Source organism: Ranitomeya variabilis, chromosome 4 (genome assembly GCF_051348905.1).
Source record: "Ranitomeya variabilis isolate aRanVar5 chromosome 4, aRanVar5.hap1, whole genome shotgun sequence".
NCBI lineage: Eukaryota > Metazoa > Chordata > Amphibia > Anura > Dendrobatidae > Ranitomeya > Ranitomeya variabilis.
In genome coordinates, this window is record NC_135235.1 from 404,342,636 (window position 1) to 404,369,493 (window position 26,858).

The 26,858-nt window shown below is 43.2% G+C and overlaps 1 protein-coding gene across 2 annotated transcripts in view; it reads right to left on the minus strand.

Annotated features, from left to right (window-relative positions):
- LOC143764948 (lectin-like) overlaps positions 1 to 25,169 on the minus strand; it is a 30,289-nt gene extending 5,120 nt beyond the window's left edge. Inside the window, exons 1-4 of one of the 2 annotated variants that reach the window (XM_077251098.1) lie at positions 25,121 to 25,169; positions 23,305 to 23,373; positions 22,965 to 23,206; positions 12,494 to 12,631 (exon numbers count right to left, since the gene is read on the minus strand). In XM_077251098.1, coding sequence (XP_077107213.1) covers positions 12,494 to 12,631; positions 22,965 to 23,206; positions 23,305 to 23,365 — 441 coding nt within the window. In that variant the 5' untranslated portion in view covers positions 23,366 to 23,373; positions 25,121 to 25,169. Of the gene's footprint in view, positions 1 to 12,493; positions 12,632 to 22,964; positions 23,207 to 23,304; positions 23,374 to 24,991; positions 25,032 to 25,120 lie in introns of those variants that run through there. The other variant, XM_077251097.1, reaches the window with a different exon arrangement.
- Between the last annotated feature and the right edge of the window lie 1,689 nt (positions 25,170 to 26,858).

Here is a 26,858-nt window from a genome sequence, read left to right on the forward strand (position 1 = left end):
GCGGGAATTCCGCACACCTAGGAGTGCATTGATCTGCTTACTTCCCGCACGGGGCTGTGCACACCATGCGGGAAGTAAGCAGATTATGTGCGGTTGGTACCCAGGGTGGAGGAGAGGAGACTCTCCTCCACGGACTGGGCACCATATAATTGGTCAAAAAAAAAGAATTAAAATAAAAAATAGTCATATACTCACCTTCGATGGCCTCCGGAGTCTTCCCGCCTCTCCGCTGCATGCTGCCGCTTCGGTTTCTATAGCTGGTGTGCGGTGAAGGACCTGCGATGACGTCGCGGTCTTGTGATTGGTCGAGACTGGTCATGCGACCGCTCACGTGACCGCGACGTCATGGAAGGTCCTGAACCACACCGGCATCTATAGGAACGGACGTCTGCAGGTGAGTATAACCATTTTTTTAAAATTTTTTTTTATTATTTTGAAACATTCTATCTTTTACTATAGATGCCGCATAGACAGCATCTATAGTAAAAAGATGGTCACACTTGTCAAACGCTATGTTTGACAAGTGTGACCAACCTGTCAGTCAGTTTTCCAAGCGATGCTACAGATCGCTTGGAAAACTTTAGCATTCTGCAAGCTAATTACGCTTGCAGAATGCTGAAAAAACGCGAAAAAAAATGGAAAAAAAACGCAAAAAAAAATTGCGGATTTCTTGCAGAAAATTTCCGGTTTTCTTCAGGAAATTTCTGCAAGAAATCCGGACGTGTGCACATACCCTTAAGGTACCTTCACACTTAAGGTACCTTCACACTAAGCGACGCTGCAGCGATATCGACAACGATGCCGATCGCTGCAGCGTCGCTGCGTGGTCGCTGGAGAGCTGTCATACAGATAGCTCTCCAGCGACCAACTATGCCGAAGTCCCCGGGTAACCAGGGTAAACATCGGGTTACTAAGCGCAGGGCCGCGCTTAGTAACCCGATGTTTACCCTGGTTACCAGTGTAAATGTAAAAAAAAAAAAACTGTACATACTTACATTCCGGTGTCCGTAACGTCCCCCGGCGTCTGCTTCCTGCACTTACTGTGAGTGCCGGCCGTAAGGCACAGCACAGCGGTGACGTCACCGCTGTGCTCTGCTTTTACTTTACGGCCGGCACTCAGTCAGTGCGGGAAGCGGACGGCGGGGGACATGTGACAGACAGCAGAAGGTGAGTATGTACTGTTTGTTTTTTTACTTTTACAATGGTAACCAGGGTAAATATCGGGTTACTAAGCGCGGCCCTGCGCTTAGTAACCCGATATTTACCCTGGTTACCATTGTAAAACATCGCTGGCATCGTTGCTTTTGGTGTCAAACACGACGATACACGCCGATCTGACGACCAAATAAAGTTCTGAACTTTCAGCAACGACCAGCGATATCACAGCAGGATCCAGATCGCTGCTGCGTGTCAAACACAACGATATCGCTATCCAGGACGCTGCAACGTCACGGATCGCTATCGTTATCGTTGCAAAGTCGTGTAGTGTGAAGGTACCTTAAGCGACTTTACAACGATAACGATAGCGATCCGTGACGTTGCAGCGTCCTGGATAGCGATATCGTTGTGTTTGACACGCAGCAGCGATCAGGATCCCGCTGTGAGATCGCTGGTCGTTGCTGAAAGTCCAGAACTTTATTTCGTCGCTGGATCTCCCGCTGACATCGCTGAATCGGTGTGTGTGACACCGATCCAGCGATGTCTTCACTGGTAACCAGGGTAAACATCGGGTTACTAAACGCAGGGCCGCGCTTAGTAACCCGATGTTTACCCTGGTTACCATTGTAAAAGTAAAAAAAAAAAACACATACTCACATTCCGGTGCCCGGCGTCCGCTTCCCTGCACTCCTCCTGCATCCTGTGTAAGTGCCGGCCATAAAGCAGAGCGGTGACGTCACCGCTCTGCTCTGTGGGAGATGCCGGAGATGTTCGGCGCTGACACAGGATGCAGGAGGAGTGCAGGGAAGTGGACGCCGGACACCGGAATGTGAGTATGTGTTTTTTTTTTAACTTTTACAATGGTAACCAGGGTAAACATCGGGTTACTAAGCGCGGCCCTGCAGGGCTCTCCAGCGACCACACAACGACTAAACAGCGACGCTGCAGCGATCGGCATCGTTGTCTGTATCGCTGCAGCGTCGCTTAGTGTGAAAGTACCTTTACCTATCCGGTCTGAAGTTTTGGTATGCACTGATAACAACCCTTTGGCCCATTTAGAAAATGCAAAACTAGGAGCTCTGAAGCAATGATTGGTGGCTAGAATGGCAAAATTTCAATATAAAATCGCCTACAAAAGGGGGGCTGAGAACACTCATGCGGATGCCTTATCCAGAGTGAAACATGGATGACCAGGGCGAAACAGAGATGAGGAATTAGAAGATGAGGAGATCCCCAGGTTCCGAGAGTCAACCAGGGCGGAGGTAGCCACGCAGGAACAGGTACAAGTGGTGGCCCGAGAGGGCATCTTGGGACGATCCCATCACGAGTGGGTTCCGTTACAGCAGGAAGATGGGGAACTGGCCCAGCTGCGACAGTGGGTGACGTCTAAGCAACTTCCTTATTAATATAAAGAACTCTAGGCACGGTACACATAAAAGATCATGTGGAGAGGGAATACCATCACCAACAATGTGCACCAATGGAATATTATGGTGGACAAATCGGAATTTAGACCAAAACCACAAAGAAAAGAACGAAAAGAAGTCCAATAATAAGGTATATATTACAAAGTTTATTAAAATATGGTAGGGTGGAAACAGATACCAGGATTAGGCACTATACCAGGGACATACAAAATAAGAGAAATAATGGCAAACATTAATTAATTAATATAACTCAAGTGAAAGTTCAACATGTGTATACGTATCTATGTAAAAATACCATAGAATCAGAGAATCTGACGAAGGCAGACGCCGAAACGCTCGTCGGGGCAAGGCACATCCTAGGGACTTCACCATCCTCAGCAGGTAAATACCAGGTGGCTTGTTTTTCCCCCCCTTTTATCTGGGCCCATCTCATTATACATGGGCTATATCACGCTGACATCACTTTGATCACTTTGATCACTGTTTACATTTGTTTTTGAACATTTTCTTATACTATTCATTTTTCTTGCCACCCCAGTAAATATGCACATGCACTTTATCTAGCCGTACACCTTTTGGTATTCTTGCTTAGTTTATTATGTGCATTATGGTTCTTATTACTTATTTCACTGATTCTATGGTATTTTTACATACTGTACTTATACACATGTTGAACTTTCACTTGAGTTATATTAATTAATTATCTATGTTTGCCATTATTTCTCTTATTTTGTATGTCCCTGGTATAGTGCCTATTCCTGGTATCTGTTTCCACCCTACCATATTTTAATAAATTTTGTAATATATACCTTATTATTGGACTTCTTTTCATTTTTCTCTTTGTGGTTTTTAACTTCCTTATGTCTTTCTTAAGAGAGAAATGTTCTGTCCCCAGATGCTCTACGGATTCTGTGACAATGGGAAAGATTCCAAATGAAAAATGGGCTACTATATCGGAAAGTCCAGCTACAACGGGAACTTGGTGTCACTTTGCAGATGGTAATTCCAGAGACGTTTCTGTCTAAAGTGGCTACAGAGGCACATGAGAGGGGAGCACACTTCGGCCAGGAGAAAACTTTTCAGTGACTACAGCGATTTTTATATAATCCTCGATTGAAGGCCGTAGTGGAGGAGACCTGTAGGCAATGCAGCAGTTGTGAGTTGGTGAAACCACCTGAGCAGAGAGCACCCACACAAACCATCGTGACGTCTGGCTCCCTGGAAGTGCTTATGATAGACTCTGACTATTGGGCCCGCGCATCAGGGGTACGAGCATTGTTTGGTGATGACGGACCACTTCACGAAGTACGCTGTCATGACCCCGACACGTGATCAAACTGCTAAATCTGCTGTGCATGCCATCTGTAAAAACTTCATTCAACTATACAGCGGCCCAAAGCAAATTCATTCTGACCAGGGGTCCTGTTTTATGGGAAAGGTATTGGAAGAGTTACATCATCTGTACCAGATCATAAGGTTTGGCACCACACCGTATCATCCTCAGGGAAATGTAGTCTGCGAGCAGTTCAATCGCACCCTAATTCAAATGCTGAGAACCCTGGATGAAGATTGGAAGGCTCGATGGCCCGAGTTCGTAGCCGAGTTAGTGTGGGTGTACAACATCCGCACCCATAGGACTACCGGTTATACTCCATACACTCTCTGCTATTTGGTCGTTCAGGGAAAGAAATCACCGAGCTGGAGCTGGACCCAGAAGAGAACTACCCGTGGACGGGGGTGTGCACCTGGGTTCGAGAACATCGCCAACGTTTACAAACTTATTGCGGGCCAGATTTCAGGAAATGGAACATGCAACTCCATTGCAGGGGACAGATCTCCAAGCTGGGGACTGAGTACTGGAATGAGAAAAACGTCCACGAGACAAACTAGAGTACCAGTGGGAGAAGAACCCATATCGGGTGAAATGCCGGATCAGCTCCGAAGGGCCTTTTTATGAAATCCAGCCTGAAGGAGAGGGAAACTCCGCCACCCGTATAGTTCACCGAAATATGCTCCGGCCCTGTCTGTCAAAGGATCCAGATCAGGTAGACGAGGTGCAAGATGCGCCTGAAGTACGTGCACCAGTTGTAGTAGATTGTGAAGAGAAAGAAAATTCTGAAGAGTTATGGGAAGAATCAGTACCTGAAGATCCCGAAGAGTCTGCCCCAGTGACCTTCACCTATGCAACCTGAGTCAATCACACAAGGTGACTCAACTTCTCCTTCTGACTTACGGCACTCTGAACGAACAACAGCCGGAATACCCCCAACCGATACAATCAGGACCAATTTATTTGGCAGCAAACCATCCAAAGAAAATAAAGACTGTCCACCCGTTTTATAAAAACACTCACCCATGGAATGGTGAGCAAAAGGAGAGGAGGAGTGTAGGAAGATGGACCGGGCCGGTGATGCCTCTCGCATGTCTGTTCCGGAACTATCAGGGCTGTCACCATTGTTGCCAGGAGGGAAAGCTATCTGACCCGGACAGACCTTTGCACTCGACTGTAGGGGGCGTGTCAGGCATAAAAGGCACGGTGCGCGGGAAAGCAAGACACTTGGTGGGAAGACAGAGCCTGCAGCAGGAGAAGGTTGACTCGCTCTTCGTGGGGCTACGCGATAGTACAAGCCTGTGCTGCAGCTCCTCAACCCTTATGCACACTGACCATGAGGGACATGGATTCGTGTGTCCGTTCACCCCTGCAACTGAGGGTCTGACCCGCATCATTCTGCTGACTGCCACGAGTGCGCAGCCTAAACCTGACCAGGCGAATCATCTAGAGTCGGGTAGCTTTATCACCGCCACTGAACTGAGACACTTTCCGGCGGTGTCAGAGACTGCTTCACACAACGTACAGTACAGAGCAAAAGTTTGGACACACCTTCTCATTTAAAGATATTTCTGTATTTTCATGACTATGAAAATTGTAAATTCACACTGAAGGCATCAAAACTATGAATTAACAAACACACGTGGAATTATATACTTAACAAAAAAGTGTGCAACAACTGAAAATATGTTTATATTTATAAGGCAAGAAATCCCACTTATTAAACCTGACAGGGCACACCTGTGAAGTGAAAACCATTTCCGGTGACTACCTCTTGAAGTTCATCAAGAGAATGCCAAGAGTGTGCAAAAGCAGTCATCAAAGCAAAAGGTGGCTACTTTGAAGAACCTAGAATATAAGGGTATGTTTCCACGTTCAGGAAACGCTGCGTGTTTGACGCTGCGTAGAGCCGCAGCGTCAAACACGCAGCGTCCAGATGTTACAGCATAGTGGAGGGGATTTCATGAAATCCCGTCTCCACTATGCGGTAAAACATGCTGGCGGCAGACCCGCGTAAACGGACATGCGGCGCGTCTCTTCAGAACGCAGCATGTCTGTTTACAAAGGGGCGACCGTAAATTTACCATAGACTAATCATTAGATGCGATTTTATAGCATCTAATGATATTCACATTCGTAGAAACTGCGTACACGCAGCTTACTACGCATGTCTGCCGGCTCACCTGTCTCGCCGCCGGAAGTCCCTCGTCCACTGCAGTTCTCGCGATAACTTAGGTTATCGTGAGAACTGCCATGCAGGTGACCGGGAGTTATCTCCGGTCACTAGTCTGGTTCTCGCAAACAGCTGATCAGCTGATTGTGAGAATGCTGTAGTGTAGGTGATCGCTGGAGAGTTATCTCCGGTGATCATCTACAGGTTCTGCTACATCTAGATGTCATGCATCCAGATGTAGCAGAGCTGGACTCGTCTAGACTGTGTGCACATACAACACACAACATACACCATGCAACATACACCATGCGACATGCAACATGTGACGACATGCAACATGCGACAACATGCGACTTGCAACATGCGACATGCGACAACATGCAACATGCGACGACAACAACATGCGACATGACATGCAACATGTGACAACATGCAACATGCGAAACATGCAACATGTGGCAACATGTGACATGCAACATGCGACGACATGCAACAAGTGGCGACATGCAACATGCGACAACATGCGACAAGCCAACATGTGACATGCAACATGCAACGACATGCGACAACATGCAACATGCGACATGCAACAGCATGCAACATGTGACATACAACATGCGACAACATGCGTCATGCAACATGCGACAACATGCGGCAACATGCGACATGCAACATACTGTACTTACATACAGAACATGCAACATTCATAACATACATACAATACAAACAGACATACAGTACATTAAACATAGAGTACATACTCACCATCACTTGTCACCTTGATCCCTGAAGCCAGTGTCACCTGTAACAAATTATAAAATAATAAACAAACAATATACTCCCTGATCCGCAGATATCCAATTAAAACGAGTGTCCCACGACGATCTCCCATGGAGAGCAGCAGCATCAGCTGATGTGACCGCTCTCCAGGGGCTCCAGGAATACAATGATGGAAGGTATCCTTTGGCACTGTATTCCTCTGCCACTGTAGTCCCTAGTCTCACTTGTGGCTCTGCTGTGTGAGAAAGTTCCCACACAGCAATGCCATAAAGTGAGACTCTGAACTAAGGTAACCTCAGTGATGCACTGCAGGAGCCATTGTCTCCTGTCAGTGTGTCACTGGAGGTCTATAGAGCGGTGACATCACCCGATGTCACTGTTCTATAGGGGAGATCGTCGTGGGACACTTGTTATTAATTGGACTACGGCAGAAAGTAAGAATAAGGTTGGTTTATTATTTTAATTTTTTATGCAGGCGATCGAGTATGGTAAGTATGGTAAAAGTAAGAATATTAAATTACTTTTTTCTGGCTGTGTCTTTATTTTTTTTTAACCCTTTCACTACTCTAGGATTAATAATGGATAGGCGTCTTATTGACGCCTCTCCATTATTAACCAGGATTAATGTCACCTTACAATAGCAAGGTGACATTAACCCCTTATTACCTCATATCCCACCAATACAGGGGAGTGGGAAGAGAGGGCTAAGTGCTGGAATTGGCGCATCTTACAGATGTGCCATTTCTGGGGCGGCTGGGGGCTGGTATTTGTACTTGGGGGGGCCAATATCCATGGCCCCTCTCTAGGCTATGAATATCAGCCCACGGCTGTCTGCGTAGCCTTTCTGGCTATAAAATATAGCGGGACCCCACGTCATTTTTTTTGGGTCCCCTTAATTTAATAGCCAGTAAAGGCTACGCAGACAGCTGCAGGCTGATATTCATAGCCTAGAGAGGGGCCATGGGTATTACCCCCTTCCCAGGCTACAAATATTGGCCCCCAGCCATCGGCTTTCCCCCTCTTTTTTTTTAAATTAAACATATTGCATTTAAGGCCGGCGTCAATACCCGGCACTGCCGCTGGCACTCGGGACCGGAGCATTCAGCTGCATAGAAATACATGCAGCCGCACGCTCCGCTTCCGAGTGCCGGTGGCAGTGCTGGGTATTGAAGCGAGAGACTTGTGTGAGTTTCTCGCGAGTGTGACCCCGGCCTAACGTGTGTCTTTATTTAACGCTGGGATCACACATGCGAGAAACTCGGATGAGTCTCGCATCTTAATACCCGACACTGGCGCCGGCACTCGGGAGTGGAGCATGCAGCTGCATAGAAATTCATGCAGCTGCATGCTCTGCACCTGAGTGCCGGTGGCAGTACCGGGTATAAAGATGCGAGACTCGTCCGAGTTTCTCGCTTGTGTGATCCTTCTATCGAATTTATCTATCTATTGTATCTATCAATCATCTGTTTATCTATTATCTATCTATCGTATCTATTATCTATTTATCTATTATCTATCTATCAATATATCTATTTATCAATATATCTATATAGAGATATATTTATAGATAGATATATCGGTAGATAATAGATAGATATATCGATAGATAGATACCATAGATAAATACGATAGATAGATCCATAGATAGATGTGATAGATAGATACGATAGATAGATAGATACGATACATATCTATCGTATCTGTCTATCTATTGTATCCATCTAACGTATCTATCTATCTAGCTGTGTGTGTATATTCTTCAATGGAGTATGTAAATGAAGAGGTTGGACAAGAAATGACATCACAATTCTTTTTTTGTATATCTTTACTGAGCTTACAAAAACACACACAAATCTGCATGAAAAAAACGCATGAAAAGCTCAGGTGACCTGCCAGTGACCTCAGGTGCAGATTTGGTGCAGATTTTACCTGCGTCAAATCCTGAGCAAATCCTGAACGTGGACACATACCCTTAGACATATTTTCAGTTGTTTCACACTTTTTTGTTAAGTATATAATTCCACATGTGTTAATTCATAGTTTTGATGCCTTCAGTGTGAATTTACAATTTTCATAGTCATGAAAATACAGAAAAATCTTTAAATGAGAAGGTGTGTCCTAACTTTTGCTCTGTACTGTACGTCATTCCGGTAACCGAGGACCTCACCTCTGGGAGCCAGAATATGCCACTTTCGTCAAGAAACAGTGCATCAACTTCCTTCAAGAACAGGCCAGAGACCTCACGGGTCACCTACGGCGCCACAGTGGGATTTCAAGCTTCCACATCTAGGAAACCATCAGACTGATAAGTTTACCAGTTTCATAACCATTTGTTCTCGCCCTGACACTATACCCAGTTTTACTCCCTTCTTAACCCTTTCTCTCCCTGCAAGGAGTATCCCTTGTAATAAACCCTTTAACTCGTGTTCTGCCTCCTGCTCTTCACTGCATCCCGCGTTCCTGCTATCTTACACACCATACCTTTTTGTGTCGATACTCAGGATTATTAGTTTACTGTGTGGGGAGACTAAGGCATGTTACATTACAGGGCAATCAAAATACTGTAACTGTGAAAGGGGTACTTTCTAGGGCACTCGCAAAAGTCATTAATATTTTCTAGGGGGCAAAATTATCATCAATCGGGCACAAAGAGGGGTTTTACTATGTAAGGAGCACCAGTGGGCATTAGTACTATGTGGAGCACTAAGAAGAGCACTGATAGCATGCCACACAGCAGGTACAGAAATAGAGACAAATACATTAGCAGCGGCTCAGTATTGGGGTATCATCAGGATGAGGAGTTTGTGCAGGTTGGGGATAGATGGGGACAGTGCTGGAAATGTGAGAAGTCAAATGCGTCTTTGTTGTAATCTCTGCAGACGAGTTGTGGCTGGAAGGAGTAGTCATGGCGGGCTGGGCCTGATAGAAAAGACAGGTACGTTGAATGATTCCATGAGAGAGAACTTCAGCTGTAAGTCATGTTCTATAACTGCATTGTCATCTCTTAATATGTTCTGCAAAACTGTATGGTGGTAATAATGGTCTTAGTCTTTGAATACTTTATTTTCAGTAACATGCACACTATGATTAAGATGCACCACACTGTAAACATGGTTAACTAAATCATGGACACACTAAGATGTGGAGTACGCATAGTTCTGGCAGTATGAAAACGTTGGCAACTTTCTTCTGTGGACATTCCTGTAATGTCCGGGGCCTACATCCCGAACTAGGCTCTAAGACGACTGGCTTATTCCCTTCAAACAAGTGGAAGCAGATGGGAAAACGTGTAAGGGAGACTGGACAAGTCTTGAGAATATTGCGGGGCTGAACGGAAGATCACAGGGGCTGAAGGAGCAAGTAAGTGAAGGGATTGTTCAGGCTGAACAAATGGAGAACATGAAAACATGCTGTGCTTTGTCATGAAATTGAACTGACTCTTAAGGTACCTTCACACTAAGCGACGCTGCAGCGATACAGACAATGATGCCGATCGCTGCAGCGTCGCTGTTTAGTCGTTGTGTGGTCGCTGGAGAGCTGTCACACAGACGGCTCTCCAGCGACCAACGATGCCGAAGTCCCCTGGTAACCAGGGTAAACATCGGGTTACTAAGCGCAGGGCCGCGCTTAGTAACCCGATGTTTACCCTGGTTACCATTGTAAAAGTAAAAAATAAAAAACACATACTCACATTCCGGTGCCCGGCGTCCGCTTCCCTGCACTCCTCCTGCATCCTGTGTCAGCGCCGAACATCTCCGGCATCTCCCACAGAGCAGAGCGGTGACGTCACCGCTCTGCTTTACGGCCGGCACTTACACAGGATGCAGGAGGAGTGCGGGGAAGCACACGCCGGGCACCGGAATGTGAGTATGTGTTTTTTTTTTTACTTTTACAATGGTAACCAGGGTAAACACCGGGTTACTAAGCGTGGCCCTGCGCTTAGTAACCCGATGTTTACCCTGGTTACCAGTGAAGACATCGCTGGATCGGTGTCACACACACCGATTCAGCGATGTCAGCGGGAGATCCAGCGACGAAATAAAGTTCTGGACTTTCAGCAACGACCAGCGATCTCACAGCGGGATCCTGATCGCTGCTGCGTGTCAAACACAACGATATCGCTATCCAGGACGCTGCAACGTCACGGATCGCTATCGTTATCGTTGTAAAGTCGCTTAGTGTGAAGGTACCTTTAAGTAAAGTTGAACTGGTTGATAAGAAGTGTGTTTCCCCTGATTTATGTGCTACTGTTCCTTGATCCGGAAACGTGAAGACAGTGAAGGCCTCCAGCTGAACCGTGAGTGTTCTTCACCACACACACAGCACATGAAAAAGACTCTGTTTATTTGTGTGGTGCCAGGGTGTGGGAAGACACTACCGCCCTGTGCACCTTACAAGAATACACTAATCACACTCTCCTCGCCTCTGAGAATGCTTGTCTCTTCTGCTATCACTTCAGTGCGGGAAAAAGCACAGAAATCACTCTCTCCTTGCTTCTGACAATGCTTTTCTATTTTTCTATCACTTCAGCGCAGGAGAGAGCACAGACATCACTCTCTCCTTGTTTCTGACATTGCTCATCTCTTCTGCTATCACTTCAGTGCAGGAGAGAACACACAAATCACTCTCTCCTCGCTTCTGACATTGCTCATCTTTTCTGCTATCACTTCAGTGCAAAAGAGAGCACACTAATCACTTTCTCCCCGCTGATGACATTACTCAGGTATAGCTGTGCAGTACAGGGACAGTGTGCATGTAATGGAGGTTTATCTTCAGACAGCTTTGTCTCTGTTCAAACCATCTCTGTCAATCAACCTAGAAAGTAGCAGTAATCTAAAAATGTTGGTGGAACGGTGCATCGAGGCGTTTAGGGTAAGTTCACACTTGCATTTGGCTGGTCTGCTTTGGCTGCGTACTTACTCCCTTAAGCTCCATCTATGCTCCGCCTAATTCCGCATGCGCCCTGTGTCGTCCTGCATACCTATCTTTAACATTGGGTACGCAGGGACATGCGTTGTATGCTGATGCGTCCGCATGCGGCATTTTGACGTGCCCGCCAACCGCAAGAAAATGCAACATGTTGCGTTCGGCTGGCACATCAAAATGCCGCATACGGACGCATCCGCATACAACTCACGTCCCTGCGTACCCAATGTTCGGTATGCAGGACGACGCAGGACGCATGCGGAAGTAGGCAGAGAGTAGACAGAGCTTAAGGGTGGAAGTATGCAGCCCAGCCAAACGCAAGTGTGAACCCGGCCTTAGTCACAAAAAAGTGTACTATGTACCTTCATTTGCATATTACAATAAAGTTATTTGAGAGGGCAACAGAGGAACAGATTTAGAAACAAAAAAAAATATTTTTATTGTTGCTCAATCTCCTACAAGGCTATGTGGTTTATTTGAAGTGTAAATTTGGGCTGACAGACTCCCTTTAATTAAAAAAAAAAAAGAGTATGGTGACAAAGTTTGGAAGAAAGAAAATCATTTTGAAATGTGAAATAACCTCACCAAACAGAGAGCGTTCCCAGAAATGTTATGCCTATATCTCCAAAGGAACCAGTAAATAATTGACATGCCACCACAATATGAGCTGCATGTTTAATATAGACGACTGTCACTCACCTTTCCCGTGCTGCCACCGGTCCAGAGTTGGTCACCACGATATCCTTGTGAACGGGCCAGAGCCATGAGGAATTGATTGTGCTCCTCATTCATTATACTTGTAAGATGGGCACGACTAAACATAGATTGGCAATGTTTCTGTATAGTACGAAAGAAGGGAAGAAGTGATTGGCTCAAAATGAATGATGATAATGTATTTTGTATATGAATTATTATTAAGATTATACCGTTTTGTTCGGAAAAACTGGTTGCCCAGTATTCAGCCAACAACATGCCTTCATACAAGGAATATATGCCAATATGAACCCACACAGAACTCAGACTACTTTCACGTAACATCACTCACCATGATATGATAGAGCCATAATCTCTACATATTCATATCCAAAATAAGAAAGGCTTGAGCTTCTGAGTAAAATGTAGTGTTCTTTATTCAAAATTCCATTAAAACATAAGCATGACAGGAGAATAGCACATTCTGTTGAATAAATTAGGCCAGGTGCACTACTATATCATTATATGGGGAGGTGCAAACCCAGTAGTAAGAATGATGAACAAAAAAGGGGGAGAAGAAAGCACTACTGTAAGGTATGCACACTAAACCAAAACTGAAACGAAGAAAAGAGTGTACTTTATTGACACACAATACAATGGTGACTTAAAAGATAAGTAAAAACAGATAGGTACAACCACTCAAGCCCCTTCATAAATAGATCACATAACATCTGAACATGGTGCATGTATATATAACACAAATCAAGTGCAGACCATACTCGTGGTCCCAATAAATGATGACCCAATCTATCTGGAGTCTATCTGACATGAAAAAACAAGATACGTGAGTGTCTGATCATATGTCCATGTGAGATCACACATGTTCAAAAGATGGGAATGAAGGCATAGGACCCTGATGTTGTAAGCTGTAGCATTGATGAGAGAAACCCCTATAGGAAGAATGTCATAATTGACAAAATCCCAGACAATAATGGGCCGTGCTAAATGCCAAGATGTACAAACAGGAAGTCTAACGAAGCCGTACCTGTTACGGCAATACGCGTGGGGCTACGTCCAGGTCCTCCACTCTTGTCCCCGCTCACCAGGACTCCTTTTCCTGCGGCATTTTGCCCCTTGCTTCATTGTAAGTCTCATTCTGGTTGCTTTTGCCTTAATTATATTGGCCATCAGGCCATCTGTTATCTCTTTGTACATTAATTAATTTCATTATTCAAGACGCTTAATTTTTAAGTCTCTTTCCAGCTTGAGTATTTAAAGCCTTACAAACCCTAATAGAAATGAATGAATGAATTCAAACTATCCGCAGGTATCTCAGAAAAATAGTTTGCTCCACCAGAAATGTTAGTTGATTATTTCTTGTTAATAACTGTATTTGCATCCTGTTCTGCAATTCTACTTTTTGACACATTTTATATCATGCATTGATAGCAGCCAAGCCATTTTAGTACATGTATTTCTGCACATTGCACTCATAATCTATACTGAATAAATTTAAATGTTTTGAAAATATGGATTCCATTTTTACATTATTTACATATCAGTAACATGTCTATTCATCCTGTGATTTCCATAATTCCATGACTTTTGATTCTTGGTGCCACAATTGCAGTTTTCATAAATATATACAGTGTGGGGTACAAGTATTTGATCCCTTGTTGACTGAATCCAGAAAATCACATTGGATAAATGATATAAATTTACTTGCATTTTGCAGTGAGAATAAGTATTTGGTCCCCTACCAACCATTAAGAGTTCTGGCTCCTACAGACCAGTTAGACGCTCCTAATCAACTCGTTACCTGCAATAAAGACAGCTGTCTTACATAGTCACCTTTATAAAAGACTCCTGTCCACAGACTCAATGAATTAGGCAGACACTAACCTCTACAACATGGGCAAGACCGAAGAGCTTTATAAGGATGTCAGGGACAAGATCATAGACCTGCACAAAGCTGGAATGGGCTACAAAACCATAAGTAAGACGCTGGGTGAGAAGGAGACAACTGTTGGTGCAATAGTAAGAAAATGAAAGAAATACAAAATGACTGTCAATCGACATCGATCTGCGGCGCCATGCAAAATCTCACCTCGTGGGGTATCCTTGATCATGAGGAAGGTGAGAGATCAGCCTAAAACTACACGGCGGGAACTTGTTGATGATCTCAAGGCAGCTGGGACCACAGTCACCAAGAAAACCATTGCTAACGCATTCCGCCTTAAAGGTAAAAACTGCTGCAATGCCCGCAAGGCCCCCCTGCTCGAGAAGGCACATGTGCAGGCCCACCTGTAGTTTGCCAATGAACACCTGGATGATTCTGTGTGATTGGGAGAAGGTGCTGTGGTCAGATGAGACCAAAATTGAGTTCTTTGGCATTAACTCAACTCGCCATGTTTGGAGGAAGAGAAATGCTGCCAAAGAACACCTTCCCCATTGTCAAGCATGGAGGGGAAACATTATGTTTTTGGGGTGTTTCTCTGCTAAGGTCACAGGACTACTTCACTGTGTCAATGGGAGAATGGATGAAGCCATGTACTGTAAAATCCTGAGTGACAACCTCCTTCCTTCCGCCAGGACATTAAAAATGGTCCGTGGCTGGGTCTTCCAGCAAGACAATGACCCAAAACATACAGCCAAGGCAACAAAGGAGTGGCTCAAAAAGGAGCACATTAAGGTCATGGAGTGGCCTAGCCAGTCTCCAGACTTTAATCCCATAGAAAACTTATGGAGAGAGTTGAAGCTCCAAGTTGCCAAGCGACAGCCTCAAAATTTTAATGATTTAGAGATGATCTGCAAAGAGGAGCGGCCAAAATTTATCTTCACTTGTGCGCAAACCTTATGATTAACTACAAAAAACATCTGATTGCTGTGCTTACCAACAAGGGTTTTGCCACCAAGTATTAAGTATTTGATCCCTCTGGCAAACAAGACTTATTTCTCACTGCAAAATACAAATAAATGTACATAATTTATACAATGTGATTTTCTGGATTTTATTTTTGATATTCTATCTCTCAATGTTAAAACTAACCTACTCTTAAAATTATAGACTGTTCATGTCTTTGTCAGTGGGCAAACCTACAAAATAAGCAAGGGATCAAATACTTAATTCCCCCACTGTAGTATCTATTCTTTGACAGACCGAGTAATTTCCTTTTTCTACTTATTTGTTTTGCACCAGGGAATGAATCGATACTAATATATTTATGCTCTATGTGAATCTCTTCATCTATAAGTAAACATTACAAACTGTACCTGTAAGAGAGCAACTGCGGACTGGGTGCAACCCATCGCATGGTGTTCCATGTTAATAACCCAAAGTTGCTGAACTGTGTTTAATGTTGACAACAACTGCTGACAGTATGAATTGACTGTATGAATAACAAGAGACTCTGTTAATGTTGTAATTTGCAACCTCTGTACGAAAGTGACATAGTGTAACTACCAAGCTCTGTGCCACTGTCAGGGAAGGGTAACTACCAAGCAATGTGCTACTTTCAAGTAGTGAAACTACCAACCTCTGTGCTACAGTCAAATTGTGGAAATAACAAGCTCTGTCTCACTGTCAGGTAGTGTAACTACCAAGCTATGTGCTACTGTCAGGTAGTGTAACTACCAAGCTCTGTGTCACTGTCAGGTAGTGTACTTACCAAACTATGTGCTACTGTCAAGTAACATAACTACCAAGCTATGTGCTGCAGTCAAGTACTGTAACTGCCAAGCTCTGTGCTACTGTCAGGTACTGTAACTACCAAGCTATGTGCTACAGTCAAGTAATGTAACTACCAAGCTCTGTGTCACTGCCAGGTAGTATAACTACAAAGCTATGTGCTACAGTCAAGTAGTGTAACTACCAAGCTCTGTGCCACTGTCAAGTGATGTAATTATCAAGCTCTGTGCCACCATTATTTGTTCCACAGTATTGTACGACTGTGAAGTTCAACACTTCATAAAGAGACAGACGTAATTAAAAATCAGCTCACTGTATTTCAATCCTATGCAATCCAAAACATATTATTATAGGACATGAGGACATGTTTAAATTATTCAATGGGAGACACCCCTCACCTCCTTAGTCACAGCAAATATAACATGCCCAATCAGCTCTTTTGCCAAACATGTAATATTTATTAGATGGTCAACCTGTCCTGCCAATAATGGTGGGTTCCAGCCACCTTAGTGTTATGTGAATGGCCATCGTAAATCCCATTAAGATGCTAGTGGTGGGATTTATAATAACCTCTGCATGCAAGTGTAACTTAGCACAGTACGGTAGCCGTGGGCGATGTCCTTGCAACTCTCGCAACTGGGACACTATCTTCATCTCATGTTCTCAGTCCTGGCCCGTTACTTCTCTGAGTTATAATCTTGACACCATACTGCTAGTTGTCCTGTCCCAGGACCTGAATCCAGTGCATCACTCTGTCATTTGGTCACTTCTCTCTCTCTACTCAGGATCACTCTCTCCACTGCCTTGGTCTCCACTCATGTCAGGGATACCCACGTCCGAGGATCGGCTCACTAGTCAGACCACAGGTCCACTTTTCCTGCATCTGTCGTCCTATCTGTCTTCCTGAGAGGAAACGGTCTCTGTCCCTTCACCTTAGCCCTCCCTCTCTGGGTTACTCCCAACTATTAACTCTAACTCTCCCTTCTGTTGGGTAGAACACAACACCAACACAATTAACACATATCACCATTCACATTATACAATACAGCAATATGTTTGCTCTTCAAAGGGGAATATGGGCAATATGTCCACCTCCTTACAGACGAAGTTCCCTCATATGTAGTACTGAAGAAAACATTCTCCACGGAGGAGTAAGAAGAGATTTCTCCCAGTTAATGTCAGAGATTGACAATTATAAGAACTGCATAGGGTATCTTTACATTTTCACATGATTAGACATTAGATTCCCGAAGTATCTTTGCTTATTATGGTACAGGGCATTGTGGGTCTCCCAGTTTTCTTTCTTATCCCCCATCTATTACACTGTAAATGGAAGAGTCACCAGTCAATAGAGCCTCATCTTAGCTTCCAATATGGAAGCAGTAATCAATAGAAAGTAGAGGATAAATGGATTATTGTATGGACAGAGCACAATGAGTGTCATGGGAATAAAGAGTCATTGATGCATTTTAGCTCTAAATACTTCAAGGGTTCTGCTATATCCACAAGGAATGAATACCCTCCTTGTGATAACAGAGAGTAATCAAAGATGAAGTACAGATAAGCCTTTGCAAAGTTATTTTTCTGGCACCTAGATTGCAAATACAAATATGTAATTTAGAAATCAGTAGATAATCCATGTTTACTCTCATGAAGATAAAGTCTCAAACGCTGACTAATGTAGTCCTAGAATTGAGAGGAAAATAACATATACTTTTCATAAACCTAGACCCAGGCATTTGTTCAGCTCTGAATATCAGATGTCAACTGTCTCTGAGGTGACCATCCAAAATTTACATCTTCTAGACGGATGGGTCCTCTAAAAAAAAATGACATGCATAAAAGAAAAATGGAACAGAATATCTGGTTTGATAAGGTTATGGTCTTCTCAGTGGCCTTTAGGAGATTCTTCATGGTATATGGACGTAAGCAGCCCATATATTTTGGAATGAAAGTTAATTTGAATAGGGCCCTGTGAAGAACCTGGTGCCTTCCCTGACTAAATGGGTCAAGGAAAGCATTTGGTGGCCACAACTGTTTGGCAAACATACAGTATATCATAAATGTATGTCTTTATACATGACAAATGATTAGTGGTTAGAAAACAGTGCACAAGAATTTGACATTGCTATTTTTCAGAATTTGGGGGCATTTTTCAGAGCATTTTTTGCCACTTTTTTTATGCGTATTACTTGTGTAATTTGTCTACAGTACTTGCTTAATATAGGCATTTTTATTCACCAAAAACCCTGCAAAAATTATGCAAAAGCACAACTAAGTATTTTTTTCATCATTTTGCATTTTCTCATTACTTTCTATAGAAATAACAGTGAAAGAATAGACATGCTGCAGATTTAAAAAACGCTGAAATTTTCCAATTGAGTCAGGAAAAGAAACAAGCGTGTACATGAGATTTCTGAAATCTCATAGCTGTTGTTGGTACTATAAAAAGAAGCTTTTAATTGCATAAAAAAATGCAGCAGAAATGCAAATATGTGAACATAGCCTAATACCCCCACAGCATGATGCCCCAAAGTATGATATAATAATAATAATAATAATAATAATTTTTATTTATATAGCGCCAACATATTCCGCAGCGCTTTACAAATTATAGAGGGGACTTGCACAGACAATAGACATTACAGCATAACAGAAATCACAGTTCAAAACAGATACCAGTAGGAATGAGGGCCCTGCTCGCAAGCTTACAAACTATGAGGAGAGACACGAGAGGTGGATGGTAACAATTGCTTTAATTATTTGGACCAGCCATAGTGTAAGGCTCGGGTGTTCATGTAAAGCTGCATGAACCAGTTAACTGCCTAAGTATGTAGCAGTACAGACACAGAGTGCTATTAACTGCATAAAGTGTATGAGAACATGATGAGAGGAACCTGATTATGTTTTGTTTTTTTTGAATGGGCCACACAGGGATGGTTAGGTTAATGCATTGAGGCGGTAGGCCAGTCTGAACAAATGAGTTTTTAGGGCACGCTTAAAACTGTGGGGATTGGGGATTAATCGTATTAACCTAGGTAATGCATTCCAAAGAATTGGCGCAGCACGTGTAAAGTCTTGGAGACGGGAGTGGGAGGTTCTGATTATTGAGGATGCTAACCTGAGGTCATTAGCGGAGCAGAGGGCACGGGTAGGGTGGTAGACTGAAACCAGAGAGGAGATGTAGGGTGGTGCTGAGCCATGGAGTGCTTTGTGGATGAGGGTAGTAGTTTTGTACTGGATTCTGGAGTGGATGGGTAGCCAGTGTAATGACTGGCACAAGGTAGAGGCATCGGTGTAACGGTTGGTGAGGAATATGATTCTGGCAGCAGCATTCAGGACAGATTGGAGTGGGGAGAGTTTGGTAAGAGGGAGGCCGATTAGTAGAGAGTTACAATAGTCCAGACGAGAATGAATAAGTGAAACAGTAAGAGTTTTTGCAGAGTCGAAAATAAGAAAAGGGCGAATTCTAGAAATGTTTTTGAGATGCAGATAAGAAGAGCGAGCCAGTGATCGGATGTGGGGGGTGAATGAAAGCTCAGAATCAAGGATGACCCCCAAGGCAGCGGGCATGTTGCTTTGGAGTAATGGTGGAGCCACACACGGAGATGGCAATGTCAGGCAAAGGTAGGTTAGTAGAGGGAGAGAACACGAGGAGTTCAGTTTTTGACAGGTTCAGTTTCAGATAGAGGGAGGACATGATGTTAGAGACAGTGGTAAGAGAATCACTGGTGTTTTCTAAAAAGGTCGGCGTGATAACAGGAGAAGAGGTGTATAATTGGGTGTCGTCAGCATAGAGATGGTACTGGAAACCAAATCTACTGATTGTTTGTCCAATAGGGGCAGTATACAAAGAGAAGAGGAGGGGGCCTAGGACTGATCCTTGAGGAACCCCAACAGTAAGGAAAAGGTGAGAGGAGGAGGAACCAGCAAAACATACAGTGAAGGATCGGTCAGAGAGATAGGAGGAGAACCAAGAGAGAACGGTGTCCTTGAGGCCGATGGAGTGGAGCATAGTGAGGAGGAGCTGATGATCCACAGTGTCGAATGCTGCAGAGAGATCCAAGAGAATTAGCATGGAGTAGTGACCATTAGATTTAGCTGTTAGTAGGTCATTAGAGACATTAGTGAGGGCAGTTTCTGTAGAGTGTAAAGAGCGGAGGCCAGATTGAAGAGGGTCGAGAAGAGAGTTATCTGAGAGATAGCGGGTAAGACAGGAGTGAACCAGGCGTTCGAGGAGTTTAGAGATGAAGGGAAGATTAGAGACAGGTCTATAATTAGCGGCACAATTTTGGTCGAGGGAGGGTTTTTTAAGTAATGGATGTATGATGGTGTGCTTAAATGAGGAGGGAAAAATACCGGAAGTGAGGGAAAGGTTGAATATTTTTGCTAGGTGAGAGGTGACAGCCGGGGAAAGGGACTGGAGGAGATGTGACGGAATGGGGTCACTGGTGCAAGTGGTCGGGCGAGAAGATGCAAGGAGCCTGCTTACTTCTTCTTCTGTAACTGGTTCAAAGTCAGAGAGTGAACTAGATGCAGTGGGGGAGGGAGGACAGTGCATGGTATGAAGAGATTGGGAGATGATTTCCTGTCGAATGTGGTCAATTTTTTCTTTGAAGTAATTGGCCAGATCGTCAGCGCAGAGATCTGTGGTTGGGGCCTGCTCTCTTGGGTTGAGTAGGGACTGGAAAGTGTCAAAGAGATGTTTAGGGTTATTTGACAGCGAGGTGATGAGGGTGTTGAAATAGGTTTGTTTGGAGAGGTGATGGGCAGAGTTGTATGTTTTTAGCATGAACTTAAAATGGATGAAATCTTCAGGTAGATTAGATTTTCTCCACAGACGTTCGGCGCACCTGGAGCACCGCTGCAGGAAACGTGTTTGCAGCGTGTGCTACGGTTGTCGCCGTCTGTGCTGAGTTTTTCTATGTATTGGAGGTGCCACTTCATCCAGGGCACTTTGCAGGGTTTCATTGTAATGCATATCCCCATAGTCCCTCCTAACACACTCACAGTATCATGGCCCCAACACAATATGATGACCTGTCAGTGTGATCGCTCCCACAGACTCAACTCAATATGAGGGCCCCACAGCCGTGTACCCAGTAGGGAAGCACCAACAGCACCCCACTCAGTATGGGAGCCCCCACAGTTCCCCACTGAGTATGCTGGCCCCCACAGCCCCCGACTTGGTATGATAGCCTCCACAGTAGCCCAACAAAGTATGATGCCTCACAGTATGAGGGCCCACACAGAACCCTACTCAATATGAAGGTTCCCACAGCCCCCTTACTCAGTATGAGTATAATAGCCCCACCAGCCAGCCGCTCACTCAAAGTAAAGGCCTCACTAGCCCTTCACTCAGCATAATGGCCTATTCACTATGAGAGCCCCCACCAGCAACCCACACAGTATATGGGCCCCCACAATTACTGACATTTAAAAAAAATACTATTCACGTTGTCCCGTTTTCCCAGAGCACTGTGCAGTGTGAGTACTGAGGCTCCACACCACAGGCGCGATATTGTGACGTCATCATCACATCTGCAGTGCACGGAGTCTAAGACTCAATGGCGCAGATTGAATGGTGAATTTTCCCTGATGATCATTCTATTCAATGGTATCTGAGTCATGGGGATGTGGATGCTGCTGAAATTGTGACGATGAGGGCAGGAGAGTGAGCATGGTGCCGATCCACACTGTGCCTCCCCAACTCACAAGTCCCATAGCGACCGCGTGAACTGTCACTATGGACAGTATGCACCTATCCTCTGGTGTTTTGATGCCAGTTTCTCCCAGCTAAAATTGGCAGAGTTGGGGGGGACGGGATGCGTCAGAGTCGTGACGCCTCAGCTCATCTAATTAGTCAAGAGTTGTGGCATTCCCAGAGAAAGTTCACTCCAGTCCATGAATGGGTGAAATATGCTGAAAAAACACTGAAAGAATTTATATGCTACAGATGTGAAACTACTTCACATCTGAACAGAAAAAAATAAGCAACAGATTCAGTAATCTCAGACATTTTGTTTGGACAGGAAAGTGCTGCATTTCTATGCAAATATGGACGGGGAAAAAAATGCGGGAAAAGTTCATCAAAAACATGACATGTGAACATACCCTTTTTTTCAGATCTTCTATCAAAAAATTAAATAAAAAGTCATTAAAAAAAGTTGCAAGTATCAAAAATAGTACTGATTAAATCTATAGCGTGTCCTGCAAAATAACAAGCCCTCACACAGCTCTGACTTGGGGAAAAACAGACTAAAAATATAAATAATTTTTTAAAAGTTATTATTTTCTGCAAGAGTAAAATATAATATATATACGGCATTTGGTATGGCCATAATGACATTAACCTCAGAATATAATTAACATGTAAATTACACATGTCAATTATACAAATAGCATAGCAAATAAAAATATACTAAATGAATCCAGAATTACTGGGGTTTTTTTTCTCCATTTACCGTGCAAAAAAGTGTAATAAAAATGGTTTAAGAAGTTGCTTGTTCAGATAGCATATGCGGGAGCGTATTACATCTAAATGTCGTACGTTTTATAATAATGTAAATTAAAACAATCTGAAACCACTGACTAAAAGTAATTCATTAACATTTAGACATTTATTGCTTTTTTCTTTTAGCTTTAAAATGTAAGTGAATAGCACTAAGTTTCGTCACCCTTCAACTTGACCAGGGTCATTTTCTATCAATGTTCATCATGCATAACCAGCTAGATAGTTTTTATAATAGTAGTAAATGATACATAGTCTCGACAATGATCTCTTCTTACCTCGGCATCCTTCCAGCTAAGTTCCCGAGCCACATACATATGACAATAACCTTTATAGGAGACCCAGCCATCTTTACAAGGCCCTTGGCAGAAAAACTTTGGGTTAAGGTCATCTGACACTGATGATTCACTTTGTTCTCCATGGTGGCTATGGTGCTCATGTGAAGAGCCAAACCCAATGTTTAGGAATGGAAGATTGATTCCAGAGGATCTTGAGTCTTGAGGTTTCCCAAATAGAAACCCTATAAATAAACATTTGCTAGGTCAGTGGTCTTAACCACACGTCTTCTCTGTTGAGCTAAGGTTTAGATTGATTACAAAGGAAAAGAACATAACTTACCTAGAGAACCTTGAAGAAACAGCAAAGGAAGTAACAGTGATAAAGACAGCATTCTGGACATCTTTAGTCCTGTAAAAACGTAATGCGAGTATATTTGACTGATACATGTAATAAAAATATATCCATACATACAGTATATAGTAAGGACATTAATAAAATGTATAGCCCATATAGAGCCTGACTAGCCCAACAGTTTTAAAAGTTCAAGGTCTGACACCACAAAAGTCCAGTAGAAGACAGGTTTGAAGCCAACCACTTGTCACTAGGGTCTAATGGAAATGGGTTGATTCACAAAAGCCCTATTAGATCAGGTTAATGAAGTGTGTGATAATAACGAACAAATACCAACTAGTTATTATTGGGAGTGAAAATAAGAATAATTTCCTCAAGGGTACCCAATAAGATTCCGTGAGACATTGACCACATCAGTAAACTAAAACTCATTTTGGAGCTAGTCGCTATATAGTTCATAATTTTATATATATTGTAACTTTTGTAATAGAGCGCATTTATTTTGATCTTTAGATGGGTCATAATATATTGTCACAGCTCGCCGGAACACCACTTGGAATTATCCACTATTATATATTTATCCCTCAGACAGGACACATCACATTGCATTTTCTACAATACAACTCTAATGCCCTGAAGACATTAAGAGCCACTAATGTTACAAGGATAATTTTCCTATCATTGAATACAAATATAATAATTAGCGTTAAGTCCAAATGAAACAACTGTTTTAACTGATCCCTTTGGGTCAGTAGAATCCTGTCTCAAAATTTGGTGTGTTCTTGAATTTTAGTAAAATTGTAATTTTCATTATTTTACAGTTATTTCGTCTATATGTTTATATCAGTATTATTGGCTGTAGACATATATTGCTTAAAATCTTAATAAATTTTTATGGTTTTCCAATGTGCCCATAAAAAATGTTGGATAAGTGGTTCAGGAAAAAAGTTGGCAACTTTATAAATGTTATGTAAATTATAAGATCATGATATCCACTTGATCTTTGTAGGCGGGGGTGTCCAATTTAATTTGAGGTTTGGTCCTGAAAACAATTTCCTTTGGTGAACCAAGATGCCCTCATCCACACTAGTGTAACCTATATAAAATGTATTCTTAGTGGCGGAAGGGAAGTTATAACCCCCTGCCAAAGTTTGCATTTGCAAAAAAAAAAAAATGTAACCATTTTGCTAATTTGTTTCCGAAGCCTATTGCTTCTCCAATATTTCCAAAGCTAGACCATGTGACTTAATAAAATGTACCCACATCTGTAGGGGATAACTTTCAGATCACTGGGATCTGCCTGCTGTGATACCCACCAATCCCGAGAACTAGGAGACCCGTTGTAATGGAGCAGTGATCGATCATGCATTCTACCACTCCATTCGTTATTAATGGAACCATTGGAGATAGGTGAGATCAGTTTGGTTGGTCACTACCGTAGAAATGAATGGAGCTGCAGTGCGCATGCTTGACCACTGCTGCATTCCCATCAAGCTCTTCAGAGCTCTGGTTCTCGGGATAGGTGGAAGTCTCAGCAGTCGGACAACCATCGATCTCCTTTTCTGCTAGACCCTTCAGAATTTTCTTTGTAGGAATAAAGGATCAGGCATCTTGAGTGAGATTGAAAATAGTTAAGTTGGAAGATCCACTAGTACATTGGACAGTTGGCCCATACCAGAAGGGTTCCCTGAAGTTATCATCAGGAGGTCCTTCTAATAAAAATCTATCATCCAAAGTGGAAATCCTCTAAAGACAAACACATAAACAGCAATATGAGGACACAGCGCAAGGAGCAGATACCTACCTGAATGTCTTGCTCTTCTGCTTTCCTACAGGAGTGTGCAAATATTTTATATATTTCTGAACATGTGTCAAAGTCCAATAAAATGTTAGCAATGGTATTTATTTTATTTGTCTTGTTATGGTGAAAACAAGAATGGCAGCAGGTTTACACACCCAGACAGCAAACATAACACTGATGTATCACCCTTCACCAAGTTGTCTTAAATATGAAAAAAAGGTGGCGGGATTACTGTGATTTTCCTCCTTACCTGCCATGCAAAGAAAAAGTGAGACATGCTATAACATATCCATTCTCAAACAAAACTACTATATCATCTCTATATTAATCAGTAGCACATATACAGTACAGACCAAAAGTTTGGACACACCTTCTCATTTAAAGATTTTTCTGTATTTTCATGACTATGAAAATTGTAAATTCACACTAAAGGCATCAAAACTATGAATTAACACACGTGGAATTATATGCTTAACAAAAAAGCGTGAAACAACTGAAAATATGTCATATTCTAGGTTCTTCAAAGTAGCCACCTTTTGCTTTGATGACTGCTTTGCACACTCTTGGCATTCTCTTGATGAGCTTCAAGAGGTAGTCACCGGAAAAGGTTTTAACTTCACAGGTGTGCCCTGTCAGGGTTAATAAGTGGGATTTCTTGCCTTATAAATGGGGTTGGGACCATCAGTTGTGTTGAGCAGAAGTCTGGTGGATACACAGCTGATAGTCCTACTAAATAGACTGTTAGAATTTGTATTATGGCAAGAAAAAAGCAGCGAAGTAAAGAAAAACGAGTGGCCATCCTTACTTTAAGAAATGAAGGTCAGTCAGTCCGAAAAATTGGGAAAACTTTGAAAGTGTCCCCAAGTGCAGTTGAAAAAACCTTCAAGCGCTACAAAGAAACTGGCTCACATGAGGACCGCCCCAGGAAAGGAAGACCAAGAGTCACCTCTGCTTCTGAGGATAAGTTTATCCGAGTCACCAGCCTCAGAAATCGCAGGTTAAGAGCAGCTCAGATTAGAGACCAGGTCAATGCCACACAGAGTTCTAGCAGCAGACACATCTCTACAACAACTGTTAAGAGGAGACTTTGTGCGGCAGGCCTTCATAGTAAAATAGCTGCTAGGAAACCACTGCTAAGGACAGGCAACAAGCAGAAGAGACTTGTTTAGGCTAAAGAACACAAGGAATGGACATTAGACGAGTGGAAATCTGTGCTTTGGTCTGATGAGTCCAAATTTGAGATCTTTGGTTCCAACTACCGTGTGTTTGTGCAACACAGAGAAGGTGAACGGATGGACTCTACATGCCTTGTTCCCACCGTGAAGCATGGAGGAGGAGGTGTGATGGTGTGGGGGTACTTTGCTGGTGACACTGCTATTCCATCCGGTTTGCGTTTAGTTGGATCATCATTTATTTTTCAACAGGACAATGACCCCAAACACACCTCCAGGCTGTGTAAGGGCTATTTGACCAAGAAGGAGAGTGATGGGGTGCTACGCCAGATGACCTGGCCTCCACAGTCACCAGACCTGAACCCAATCGAGATGGTTTGGGGTGAGCTGGACCGCAGAGTGAAGGCAAAAGGGCCAACAAGTGCTAAGAATCTCTGGGAACTCCTTCAAGATTGTTGGAAGACCATTTCCGGTGACTACCTCTTGAAGCTCATCAAGAGTATGCCAAGAGTGTGCAAAGCAGTCATCAAAGCAAAAGGTGGCTACTTTGAAGAACCTAGAATGTAAGA